This window comes from Seriola aureovittata, chromosome 21, assembly GCF_021018895.1.
Source record: "Seriola aureovittata isolate HTS-2021-v1 ecotype China chromosome 21, ASM2101889v1, whole genome shotgun sequence".
Classification (NCBI taxonomy): domain Eukaryota; kingdom Metazoa; phylum Chordata; class Actinopteri; order Carangiformes; family Carangidae; genus Seriola; species Seriola aureovittata.
This window is the reverse complement of record NC_079384.1, coordinates 3,098,050-3,111,653: the sequence shown is the minus strand read 5'-3', so window position 1 is coordinate 3,111,653 and position 13,604 is coordinate 3,098,050. Positions and strand designations below refer to the sequence as shown.

General features: G+C 44.7%; 1 protein-coding gene across 14 annotated transcripts in view; it reads right to left on the bottom strand.

Moving 5' to 3' along the window:
- cacna1g (calcium channel, voltage-dependent, T type, alpha 1G subunit) overlaps positions 1–3,719 on the bottom strand; it is a 190,945-nt gene extending 187,226 nt beyond the window's left edge. For all 14 annotated transcript variants that reach the window (XM_056365665.1, XM_056365666.1, XM_056365663.1 and 11 more), the window contains exons 1-2: positions 2,799–3,719; positions 1,886–2,202 (exon numbers count right to left, since the gene is read on the bottom strand). In XM_056365665.1, coding sequence (XP_056221640.1) covers positions 1,886–2,195 — 310 coding nt within the window. In that variant the 5' untranslated portion in view covers positions 2,196–2,202; positions 2,799–3,719. The remainder of the gene's footprint in view (positions 1–1,885; positions 2,203–2,798) is intronic.
- Between the last annotated feature and the right edge of the window lie 9,885 nt (positions 3,720–13,604).

The following is a 13,604-nucleotide window of genomic DNA, read 5'->3' as shown; positions in this document are numbered from 1 at the left end:
TAGAAGCGCTGACCTTTTTCCTAAATCGGTGCAGATTCACATTAAAGGGCAAACGAGAGGACAGAGATCATCTAAATACAATCTTGGCAGCCACACACACACACACACACACACACACACACACACACACACACACAAACACACAAACACACACACATTTCAAACACATTACCCAGCAGTCTTTTCAACACTTTCAAAAATCCACCTTATATTTCAAAGCAGCAGCTGTGAAATCGCTGTAAAAACCCAAACAACTCTGCAAGGACTTTCAGAATTGCTCGATTTCAGGACAAACTCTCACAATACATTCAAATCCAGACTGTAAACTAACTTTGCAATGTATAGAAATCTGCTCCAAAGGACATCCATGCACATCCATGGGTGATGTGATGAACTTAAGGATAGACATGTTAAACAAAATGACGTGACACTGAAATAAAAACCCTACAGAAGTTGTGAAATCCAGAGAGAGAGTTTGGTTGTGAGCGGTAACTCTCTCGCGGGACATCAGCAGAGGAGTGATTGGATCATTATTGACGTTATGAGGCTGAGCTGGATGGCTGTCAGGAGATGAATTGGCAACTATTTTGATAATCAGTTAATTGTTTAAGTCATTTTTTTTTGTTGTTTTTTTTTTACAACGATCGAGGGAGAAGAAAGACGAGGAGGAAGAGGAGGAGGAGGAGGAGGGAGTGGCAGAGATACTCTACTGACTTAGCATCTCAATTAAAACAGTGATGTGAAGCAAGAGACGAGGCAGAGGGGATGGATGGTGGGAGGGAGGAGGAGGAGGAGGAGGAGGAGGCAGACAGGGGAGGAAAGAACAGAGGTAATCCGAATGACGTTAACACACACACACATACTAACACACACACACACACACACACACACACACACACACACACAGCAAAACAAAGGCTGCCTGAAACCTCCGGAGCAGAGCGCTATCAGCCAAGGAGACATTCCCTCCCAGAGGCCTCTCACATCCAGCCCCCCCCACATCACACGCACATGTATGTTGCCGACACACCGGGAAAGACAGACGGACGTTGAGAGTTAGTAAAGAGTCTCCGGTGTCTCCACTCTCTCCAGAGAGCTGAATCAGTGCAGGTCCGTACACTGATGAATCAATAATACACAATAATACACTTCAGCGGCAGGAATGATTCAATAAGGCTCCGTTGCTTGAATAGACTCCACCCCTCCCTCGCTATCCACCCCAAAGCAAAGGCGACCGTTCGATAAACAGCCACTCCAGGTTTGTATCAATAAACTAATTAAAAACGCAGACCCTCACTGTAGGTCCAGTCATGTGAGGTCAATAGATTTTTATCACTCGCTGTCGTTATGAATAATCAATCTGACGCAAACACCAGGTCAGAGGAATCAGAGCATGACGTGGGAACAATGAAGCTGGAGAGCGTGGATTTGAAGGCCAACACACACACACACACACACACACACACACACACACACACACAGACAGACAGACACACACACACGCACACACACACACAAACACACACGTTCTGTCAGGTGACTGTGGATGCAACACACACACACACACACACACACACCTGTGTCACACAAAGACACTTCAAATCTGCTCTTTTTGTTCATAGGTCATGAAGCTTGTTCACTGGATGCACACAGGTTTTATAGGAAAACAGATCAATAAATACACACACACACACACGTCAGAATCTGTATGTCTAAGCAGGCCATGTGCTTACTCTATGAGGTCAGGTAGAGAGGACATTCAATAGCCCCTTGAGGTCAACTGGGAAAGCTGCACAGCCAAGCAGGTGTTTCTTACCTGCCAGGTGGAAGTCGGCGCGCGCATGTGCGCATGAGCAGTCTCCTATCTCATAAGTAAAAGGATATGGGTTGCAGACCATCTTGAGACACCAGCTCCGAGGCCGGGTGGTTTGTTTCAGGTAGAAGAAGACCACCGGGGCCAGGGTGGGGTAGGGCAGGCTTTCCGCACCGCTCGCCGACGCCTCCTCCCCGCCCGTAGAGATCCCGTCAGGCGCCGGGGACGCCGGCTCCACCACCACCTCGCTGCTCTCCCCGCTTCCCGCCCCGACCCCAGACAGGTCGTTGAGCCGGATGAAAGTCCTCGGCAGAGAGGAGCGACCCTCCGAGCCCCTGGCGTCGGGGACCCCGGAGAGATTTCCCGCATCCTCGGCCATCATTCACCTCCTGCAGGCGAGAGGCACAAACATATGATTACACACAGTAAATACAGCTGACAACCGCGGGAAGCGGCGCGCATTACGGGAGCAAAGTGATTATTAAGATTAAGAATTTTTCTTTTAAATCAACTTTGCACGTAGTGAAAAACCTCCCGCTGCAGCACACATGCTTACAATTAAACCTAAATATTGGATGGAGCAGGGATCGTCATGGAGGGTTATTTTGGGAAAAATATGCGCACACCTCATCGAAGAATTATTTTTAAAAGAATTTGAATGTGAAACAAAACATATTTGTGATGGCTCCAGATGACCGAGGAGGTTCTGCATTTACTGTCATGAGCTGAAAATAGAATGAAGCTCCACCAAAAAAAAAAAAAAGGAGCCACCACCAAAAATTCAAGAGAGCTCGCATTCCTCTTCATCAAAAACAAAGCCAGAATCTCCCTCTCTCCTCAGCAACAATAGCCTGCGACTGTGAGAATCCGTCTGCAAACTTCAGCAGCATCAATCATCCACCAACATTACAGTCATTTTCAAGTGATTTGCGGCAGTTATTTGTCTAAACGAATGAAAGAGCATCTTTACCGCTCGGTTTATTACCTGTAATGGATTCGGTAGATGTGCTCAAAGCGCGCTCAGTCATCGCATGATCAGTTTTTGTTGTGGCAATTAAGTCCAAAACCAGCCTGAAGAAGAAGAAGAAGAAAAAAATCCCGTTGTGAAAGAAGCAGAGACGGAGGAGAGAGAGGAGGTAAAGCGGAGATGAGAGGGGCAGAGAGGAGAGGGTCTTGTGGGTTTGGTGCGTCTGGCGGACCGTATAGTTTCCAAGGTGGTGCGTTGCAGCGCGGGTCCGTCTCAGCAGACACTGTGCGCCCGCGATGTCCAACGAACCTTTCCAGGGGCCTCAGCAAAACTTCATAATCATCCCCCGGTAGAGAGGGGGAAAAGGGAACCGCGAGATGTCGAGCTACTTTTGCAGCGCTTCAGTCTTGTGGAAATATTAACGCCGCGCACAAACTTCTTTATGATTTCCTCCTCCTCCACACAGCTGATGGACGACCCCCCCCCCCCAGAAAAATGAGGGGAAAAAAGCCCAAAATGAATGATCGATTTGTTTCCTCCGCTGCTTTTCCCACTTCACAGAGAGAATCCAGGACTTTTCGCCGCATCCACAGGCGGTTTTAAGCGCATATCCCGCATCAGTGCGTTAAAGATCCATGGAGATGCTGCTGCACATCATTTCACTGAGCACAAACAGGCGCCACAGAGACGGGCTTTGGTTCTTTTCTAAATATGACGAACGGCTTCCCTCTCCATTGCTGCACATATGACCCGCCGGGCGCTCCCGCTCTCAGTCTTGTCTCCTCCGGGCTGCGTTCGCTCGGTTCCGTCCATCAGCAGAGCTCACACAGCTGGCTCGCCGGACGGGGGATCCTAACTTCTCACTCCTCGCCCAGCGAACGGCCGCTCTGCGCCAATCACAGCGCGTCCTGACTCGGAGCGCCCTCCTCACTGGCCGCGCCGCACGTCAGTCTCAGTTGTACACGGGAGGGGAGGGGGGGAAACAGCTGGAATCTTATTGTTAACTGTCAGCCAATGAGAATCGAGGGAGTGATGGCATTGCTGCAGGATTGGTCCAGACCTTTATTATGGGGAATTTTGAGGGGGAAAAGTTGCCACATGGTGCAATGTGTCTCCAACTAACTGCGAATATACAGGGATGCATATAACAGACGTGCACCCCCCCACCCCCCCATCCCCACCCCACCCCCACAGGCCACGATGAAAAACCCAGCAAGTCCCCGCAAAACCACAGAAACCACATCTGATCATTTCGTACCTAAAAATCACGTTTAAACTGGATCTTTATTACACAGCTGAGAAATAATAAGCTAGCGCAAAATATGAATTCAGCAGTAATAAATTCTCTTTTTTGTGCAAAATGTCTGATAAGTGAAATCATTATGAAGCCAGACTATCCCACAGTGTGCAGAGGAGCCCCCACCCCCCAGACTTGCCTCAGGGACCCCAGGAGGCCCCTCAACCCCAGTGTGGGACCACATCCCCAATTTATCACATTTGCAGATCAGGAACAGTCAGTACGGGCTTTATTCAAATTCAACAAAAGTAAAAGAAAAATATGTCATTCCCATGTAAAAAGATTCATGCAATATAAATTATAATGACCCCCCCCCACACACACACACCCTGGAGGAGAGCTCTGACATGTATGGTGATGACCACTAGGGGAAGATGTTTCCCCAGGCCGTCTATCTCACTTTCACACACACACACACACACACACACTTTCACACACTCACACACACACAGTCACACACTCACACACACACACACTCACACTCACACAGAGTAACTACAGCTGGTTTGGGGAGTGATAGAGCCTGAGGCGGAGCAGACGGTTGTCCTCTGTAGTTTTTAAGTGACACGGTGTCTCTGAATTATAATTCTGTCTGCTGACTTTTGTGTTGTGCACCCATGTTAGTCATGCACACACACACACACACACAGTCATTACTCATTACTCACTACAGAGCGGCAGCATTCTTTATTTTCACCACAGTGCAGCTACAATCATTCATCTAAGAGCAGCAGAGAATCAATGAGGAAGACCAGTTTTGGTTTTTTTTTTAGTTTTCTTTACACCATCTGTTGCAGCCAGCGCTCGTGTGCAGTAGCAAATATTAATTACATGGGCTGTTTATACATAACTCATGGTGTAGACTGAGAGTCACACAGAAAAGACACCGGCACGTGAACACAGGTGGAAGAGACGGAGAGGAAAAGTGGAACAGCTCCTGTCACTAGACATTGTTTGGACTGATAACTTCATTGTGTACTTTCCAGAGGAGCCACTAAAACATGCTGATCAAACGCCGCTTGTAGGTGCTGCAAAAGTAAAACACAATCACGAGCAGGTTATAGGTAACGCAAACCTAAAGTACAAATGCAACATTTATTAATAATAAGCAATTATAATTTATAATTCATAAAACGGAATAAAGTATTGGTACGTCAACACATAGGAACCGAAAACACTTCCCGAGGCGAGCGTTTGTGAAGGCTTGATGAATGATGTTTGTTAGTGCTGGCCACTTCAAACCTAGACCTCCATTCATCAGAGTGAGTGATCTGTGCTATCGGGGGGGGGGCGGCAGCGCCGTTTACGCAGAAACACAGCTCACTGGTTACTGCTCACCTCTCGCTGACTGCAGTGACCGAGAAAGTCCAACGCCGAGAACAACAACTCCTCCGACCTCAACGACGACACCCTCTGATACGACCCATAAGAGCCCGTATCTCTGTTTATACCACGCCGCCGCACGTTTCCCTTTGCTCCTGTCATAATGACCATGACCACTAGATGTCGCCTAGCAACAAAGCGTAACTATGGGTCATAATAACCTGCTGCACAAACGACCTATGAGCTCGTTTTTTCACAAGAGGACCGTCTCGCCAAGGAAGTTAAAAATGAGCGACTTGTTCCCAATAATACGGTTTGTTCTTCACGTCCCAAACTTTATATGACACTGAAACTTTCACACATGTTTTCTTAGTGTCTTTGGTCTTTTAGTCATATTATCAGTTACACATAGAAAGACAACCTGTATTATATTTATTACATGTCAGCAAATAACACTGAAGAAAGAATCTCTGGAGCTGGAGACCTGACCTCCCCTGAGACCTGCTGATGATCATACAGGGGTGGACTGATGGGTGTGGGTGTGTGTGTGTGTGTGTGTTTGCACTCACTCACTGAACCCTCATTAGTCCCCCCCCCCCCCCCCCCCCAAATGCTAGGAGTGAGGTTTGTCTAGAAGAGGTAATTACGATATTGATCATTGAGTCACCGTATCTCTCCCTGCTCCAGTATTGTTCTTACCATTAACCCTTTGCACTGCAGGAGAGGAGGCTGTCCAGTCACTCAACACTGTATTATAGCTCTGTTACAAACAAGCCCAGAGTCCCTTTTGCAGCCTAACACCCAATAATGAGCCCGCTGTCTTCATTCAGGGACGTTACAAACAAACGATTCCTGTTGTTTTCATGAAGAGTCAAAATCCATTACAGAGAAATCTGGAGCACATCTTTGTTTTTTGAGCTGATGCACAAGTTGGGTCGGGGTTAACATCACACCAAGATCAATCCTCTGTCTCCTGCAACACGCTGATTTAATTTGAAAGTTTGATTTCCTGAGATCAATATCAGTTTTGGAGAATCAATGACCTGAACTGCCAAAGGCGCCACGGGACATTTAATGTTTATGTTTCAGCACGTTTGGCTTTTGTAGCCGCTCAGTAACTAAGATGTACGATCACACTACAAGTAGAATATTTATGTTTCTTGTACAAAGCCTCCTCGCCGCTGATAAAGCAAAGACTACTAAAGGAAAACAGGTCTTCAGGAAATAAAATAAATGCTCTGTTATGAGAAAAATAGTAACTACATTTTCCTAAGCAGGGGAAATGTCAACAAGTCAAGATGGAAATAAGGACAAAAACATTTTAATCTAACTGACGGCATGTTGAAATATGCCAAGCTGGTTCCTTTTAATCAATAAAATCATCAGAAGTTAAATATTATTTTTGTGGTTGCTGTGAAATCCAGGAAGTTGTTATTCACATATGCTGTTTAACTTTGTGGTATTCATTTTCTGGAAAAGCAGCCCATTCCTATATTTAGTGCCAGCAAACCTGCAATCATTTAGAGCTAGCAATTGATAATATTTTGTTTTAGGACATTAAAAACCTGAAAACTTTCAAAGCAAAACTGTTTCTCTATAACATTATTTTCCATAATGAAATGAAGAACAATCACAGTTAAGAATCAGGAAAAAAAAACATCCTTTAGTTACAATTTATTGAGAGTTTCACACTCAAGAACTCGGCTAATCTAACTGTGTGGGTGTGGTTTGATTAGATTTGACTGATAGCGCTGGCAGCATTCACTATAAGCAATCAACCACACCAAATGTGGCTATTGTCAGATTATGGTTTAAATGTTACTAAACTCTGATTGGTGCACGGACACATGTGACATCATCCCTTTCCAACCCCAGCCCACTTCAAACCGAGAAACCAAGGACGGAAACAGAAGTACAGAAGTCTCTCGTGTGAATTGACCAAAATTGACCACATGACTCATTATAACAATCTGATTGAGACTGGTCTATCTACAGGCTCCATTTCTGTCTGGGCCTCTCCCATCCAGAATATTTAAAAAAAACAAAACAAGACTAGGTCAGACCCCAGTACATGGCTGGTCTGTGTGTGAATGTACGTCGTCTGACAAAAATCACCAAACACGTAAATCAGAGGCGAAAAACTCCGCTGTGATTCTGGCTACGCTTTTAAAATGGCCGCTCAGCAAGGAAGTTAGAATCGACATAATGTGATGCGTGTTTATTATGGTAACCATGACAACCGAGATCCGCAGAGAGGGTACCAGAGGGTTGGGGGGACCTATATGGTTGTTTAGGTTGGAGGACTCGTTGCGTTAAATGTAAGAAGTATGAGAACAGTAAGTGCATCGTGTATATTCTCATGGCGTCTGAGGGAAACTGCTGGACAACGGCGCGACTGCCTCTTGAAAACAGTCGATACACGAGGACACACACTCGCACGGCCCGACAGAACCGGGCTGGCGACCAGATGCAAGAGGTGATTGCCTCTAGTCTCACTTTTCTATTTATATGTTGAATGATAAATAGAAGAAAACAAGCATGTCAGTTTATTTTAGCCCACATGCAATCCAAAACAATACAGTAATACAATGCACTCCACGTGACTCATGCAGTGCGTCCATATGTGTGTGTGTGTGTGTGTGTGTGTGTGTGTGTGTGTGTGTGTGTGTGTGTGTGTGTGGGCGTGTTATGGGAGCCCGGAGAGGGTCAACAACAATATCAGTCGTTTAGACATAAAAATCACTTCTAATTGAAAATATGTTAAACACAAGTTTCCAGACTATACAAAGCTGTGACTCTGGAGCTTTTGCATTCCTGCTTTCCCACCTAAAAAAAAAAATCAAAGGTGAATTCAGTGATACTGATCACATGTTGGTGACCTTGGTTACAGAGCAGAGCAACTCGGAAAGGAACGTCTTCAACACTCCATAAATGATACGCCCGTAATGACGTGGAGGCGTAGGAGATGAACTAGAATAAGAGGGAAAATAAAGATGTTGGAAAATGAGGAAGAGCGAAGAAGCAGGAGGTATCCAAAATAGGAGCAAAGGGAAATAAAGTGTGGTAGGAGGAAGACACATCAAAAGAAAAAAAAGGGAAAAAAAGGGAAAGGAAGAAGAAAGGGAGCGGATGGAGGGATGGAGATGCAGAGAAAAGAAGATGGAGGAGGACCAGGGGGAGGATAAACAGAAGAGGAATGAGTTTAAGACGACGCAGTCAACAAGTCAACGAGAGGTAGTTCGGCGGAGCTGCGACTAACATAATGTATAGGTGAAATCCACACTCTGCCTGAGTTGTGTCTTTGATTCCCTCTCCCGTCTCCTCTCTGCGCCTAATTAAAACTGCATCTTTTTTTTTTTTTTTTTTCCACAAATGTAAATTGATAACAAGAAGTTTCTATGACAAAACAGAGACAGAAGTGAGGAAAAAGTTGAGATGAAGGAGAGGGAGAAACAGAAGGGGCCCTCAGCACTTCCCTCCTTGCCTCTGCCTTTCATCTCTTTCCTCTTTGAGCGTCCTCCAGCTCTGTTTGTGTCGGCTCCCACGGAGCTCCGCACTCCCACTGGGGGTCTTAGCAAATCAACCCAGGACGAGCTGCTGTCCCTAGGGTGAGGCAGGGCTATGTGGGGCCCCTGCTTTAGAGCCTAATAGCTCAGGGCACTGGTTTTATATGAGTATGTGGAGACAGTCCCACATTGCCAAAGTGTGAAAAACTACACTAAAACTACCAGACTGGAAAACTGAATTGGGGCGTGTGTTTATCTCTTCATGTAAGTTCTTGTGTGTGTGTTTGTGTGTGTGTGTGTGTGTGTGTGTGTGTGTGTGTGTGTGTGTGTGTCATGCCTGTGCAAATTCATAATGTAATAATGTAATCATAATGTGTTTACATGCACACCAACAGATAACGGGTCATGTGCGTTTGTGCTCAGGATAACAGGATTAAGAGTCGACAGCCACACTTGCACAGTGGTGCTTTAAGCTAAATGCTAACATCGTGATGCTAACATGCTCACAATGACAATGAATGTTTACCACGATCACCGTCTTAGCTTAGTGTCTTACCATGCTAACACAAGGGGCAGCTGAGGCTGATGGGAATGTCAATATTTTGGCAGATATTTGGTCATAAATTGAAATCTGATGAAAAATCAGTGGTTCAACAAAGTTGTTACAGTTTATTCTGAGGGGGACGTGAATGTCGGCACCAAATTTCGTGTCAATTCATCCCAAATTTGTGGCAGATACGTCACTCAAACCACAGCTGCCAACCTCATGTTAGCACCAGAGCAGTGTTTCTCTAACTTCTGCAGACCAAGCACCACTTAACCACTAAAACTAAACTCACTGACCACCGAACTTTTTTTTTTGGGGGGTTGGGGTGTGATGCAAAGCAACATCTTAATGGTTTTATTGGATAGGAACAGTGAAGAGAGACAGGAAACGCAAGGACAGAGAGTAGGGGAACGGCATGCCGACCCGAAATCAAACCGGTGACTCTCTGCATTCTCAAGCAACTAACCGCTCAGCTATCTGGTCGCCTCAATCATGTGTACAGAGTTTTGATTATTTAAATATTATTAGATTTGATTGTTTTTGAGATGTTTGACTAAAAAAACAGAAATGTCAAACACATAGTAAAGAAAACAGGAGGGGATCATGAATAGCCGTACCAAATCTCATGGCGAGTAGTTGTTGAGACGTTTCCCAAAAGGAAAACTAACAGCATTCATGTATTCTAATTAATCTAGTTTCACATAATTAGGTTATTAGCTCATCCAGGCTAAGAGCTTATGCAGAGCACTGTAAACAGCATGCTGAGACTATTTGCACATCAAATAACAAAAGCAATATTATCAACCTGAATCATATCTTAATATTACTGCATGTATAAAAATTTTTCATTCGATGATTACGTAATCCAGTGAAGATAATTCTTGTCCTCAGCCAACCACCTGCTAACTGATATCTGGCAGGCAGTGTGAGAAATGGCAGTGCGAGTGTCAGCCGCTCAGACTGATGGTCGCAGTCTGGCTATGTGGGTTCAAATCTGGCTGCGTCTATTCACACAGGAAAAAGGAAAAGCGATCATGGCGATCGATCACTCCCACGGGGTAACGGTATTGACAGGCACACATATACACGATGCAGCATAACTTGTTGGCACTTATTGGCCATGTTAAATAAAAAGTGCATTAATGTAACGTTCGTTTTTTCATGTAAATATTAATATTTTTAATAATGCACAAGGTCAGAGGAACAATTTACAGCTCCAGTTCACAGAGAATCTCATTCATATCCAAAGCAAAACTGGTGTTGGAACAGAAATATCTCTAACTGAATCCATATAGAATCGGATCAGAAATCACATCGGGACCTTGTGAATCGAAAGTGAATTGATCCAGGAAATCAGTGACAACACACAAGTGTTCAAACTTTTACAACTCAAACTTTCCACCATATACTTTTCTAGTTTTGTCAAAGATATCTGTCCAGTAAGTCCCGTTTGGATTCCCTCATTACAGGGACAGTACTAATGAGGTGGCCTGACATTGTATGTGTGTGTGTGTGTGTGTGTGTGTGTGTGTGTGTGTGTGTTCTGAGCCTCTGACCTGACAAATGATCTACAGCTGCTACCTGCCAATTGCATCTGACAAGAAGTCCGCTCACCTTCCCTATCACATGTCCACACACGCCCACACAGTAAGCAGATACATGAATACACACGGACAACACACTAATCAAACACACACACACACAGACACACACACACACACACACACACAGATAACACACAATACAGACTGAGGAATGCATCCAAAATACAGACAAAAAATAGACACAGTGCAGACAAACTAACAGAGAACACAGTCTGTGATCATGTGAGTAAACTTTCCCTCCTTCACCTAAACCTCAGAAACAGCTGATTCCTCTTCAGCATAAGAGGAAAACAGATGAAGGTGTTTACGTCCCACACATGATTAAAAAGCCTCTTGGCGGGCCGTCCCAGCAGTGCCAGTTCAACCGAACCCTGGCGTCTCCGTCCTGCACGTCACAGACAGCAGACAGCCTCTCCAACGTATGTACTGTATGTTAAACCAGTGGAGATTAAATAAAAGACCAGGGCTCAAGTCATTTCCCCGACCGAAATGAGCGACCGGAAAGGTGATCAATATTTCCATTCACATGATGGTTTCGGGTGGGTGTTTTGAATTATCTGAATAATGGAAAAGTGTAGGAGCTGGGGAGTGGTGTGTGTGTGTGTGTGTGTGTGTGTGTGTGTGTGTGTGTGTGTGTGGTGTGTGTGTGTGTGTGTGTGTGTGTGTGTGTGCGCGCGCATGTTCGTGTGCATGTGTGTGTGTGTGAGGAGAAAGAAAAACATGGGGAGAAAAGGAACTGCTTGCATCCTCGCTGTCAGTGGACATGTATACATTTCTCAGTGACTGAGTTTCCATATGTGTTGTAATCCCTTCATTCCCCCGTGCTGTATCTGCCCACTTAGATTTAGTGGTTAATAAAGGAAGGAAACTATGAACTTCATACAAACTTACAATAATAACTTTATGCTAAATAGTAGCCTACACTTTGTTTTGTTACAGGCAGGTGAGGAAACGGGCAGGTGTATGAAAACGACGTGAATCATATGCTACGGCCTTCACTGTCACCAGATGTCGACTCAACTGAACGACCTAATGAGGAAATCTCTTTTGAGAAGCTGTTCGTCTCTGCAGTGGAGTTTCCAGAGATTTGGAAAATACGTGTTCAGGAGCATTAAAGCTGTTTTGGAGCTGGTTGCACCAGCTGTTCACAAGTTCAAATTTATCCTGGTTTGCTCATAAAGTGACGCATCGCTAAATTAAAATGGGTTTCGTCACACAAACTAGTTCTTCTGTAGAGATTAAACTTCCAGACAAGTTCGATTTTTTTTCAGCATTAATGCTTATTAAACACCAAACTATAAATCAGTTATATACAAACACTTTTGCAGTTCCATGTGTTAGCTTACTAACTACTAACGCTACATGATCTAGCCGAGCCGATGCTAAAAAATGTCCCTGTTACGTATCGCTTGTACACGGTCCAAATACAAATAGGCCAAACCTACACCCACAAACCAGTATCCTGTGTGAACCACATCTTGTATATGTGCAACACACGGTATTGCTAACAAGGTGAAACTCAAAGACCTGACTGTTACCGCTGGCAACCAGATCTAACGCATATGTTTGCATATGTATGCAGCTGCATAATGTTGGTAAGTAGTAATGTTGATCTTGTAGCTTGTGTCCACTTAATTAACCCTGATTCACTCACTTCTTCTCCTAATTTATATAATGATTAAAGTTGTCACTGCACCAGATCAATGTAGAGATATAGACAGTTTCATCAGGTGGTTAATCTGACAACAAAAAAATGAAAAGAAAATTAAATACAATATATAAATACAAGTCTATCTCATAATGCAAAACTCCATTTCTCTCAACAAACTAATGATTAATACAGTAAATGTGGCTCTTTCACCCCGAAGAGAAACAAAAAGTGTCTCTCTGAGTTCAGATGGCCGTCCAGAGTTCAAGCGGGTTTCCTTTCATTCCTCTACGTCTCCAGCTTGAGCAGTTTATTATGTAAATGATGCCGTTTCATTCATCATAGGACTGTGATGAAACTCGACGCACTGGAATGCCATCTGGACACAGATCAGAAGGAAGGAGGGCAGTGGTACCACGGGAACAGATGTGGTATCGTAGGTGGGAGAACATTTCCATGAGCCACTGAAAACCCAAGCCTGTAGCGCCATCAGATAGAGACACCGATCTGAGGTATTCCTGGATGCCTGAGTGTGCGTGTTTTCTTTGGAAATATCGAGGGTGTAACCTGCTCCTCGGTGGGTTTTCTGAGCGGGTCTCTCCTGTCAGAGAAGTCACACTTCATTAACCTGAGAGAGGAAGACAGGAATATGTTTGTGTGTGTGTGTGTGTGTGTGTGTGTGTGTGTGTGTGTGTGTGTGTGTGTGTGTGTGTGTGTGTGTGTGTGTGTGTGTGTGTTCCCACAATTTGGCCAGCCTTCGGCTTTTTTCAACAGTCTGGAGAGAGTTACGGCCACAATACCGAGAAGCCATGCAAGTATTCGCTCTTAGCTGCAAAATGTCCAGAAGAAAAATGATCTGCAGCTTTTATCCATGTTCTTTGTGGTCACGGCGCTGTTTA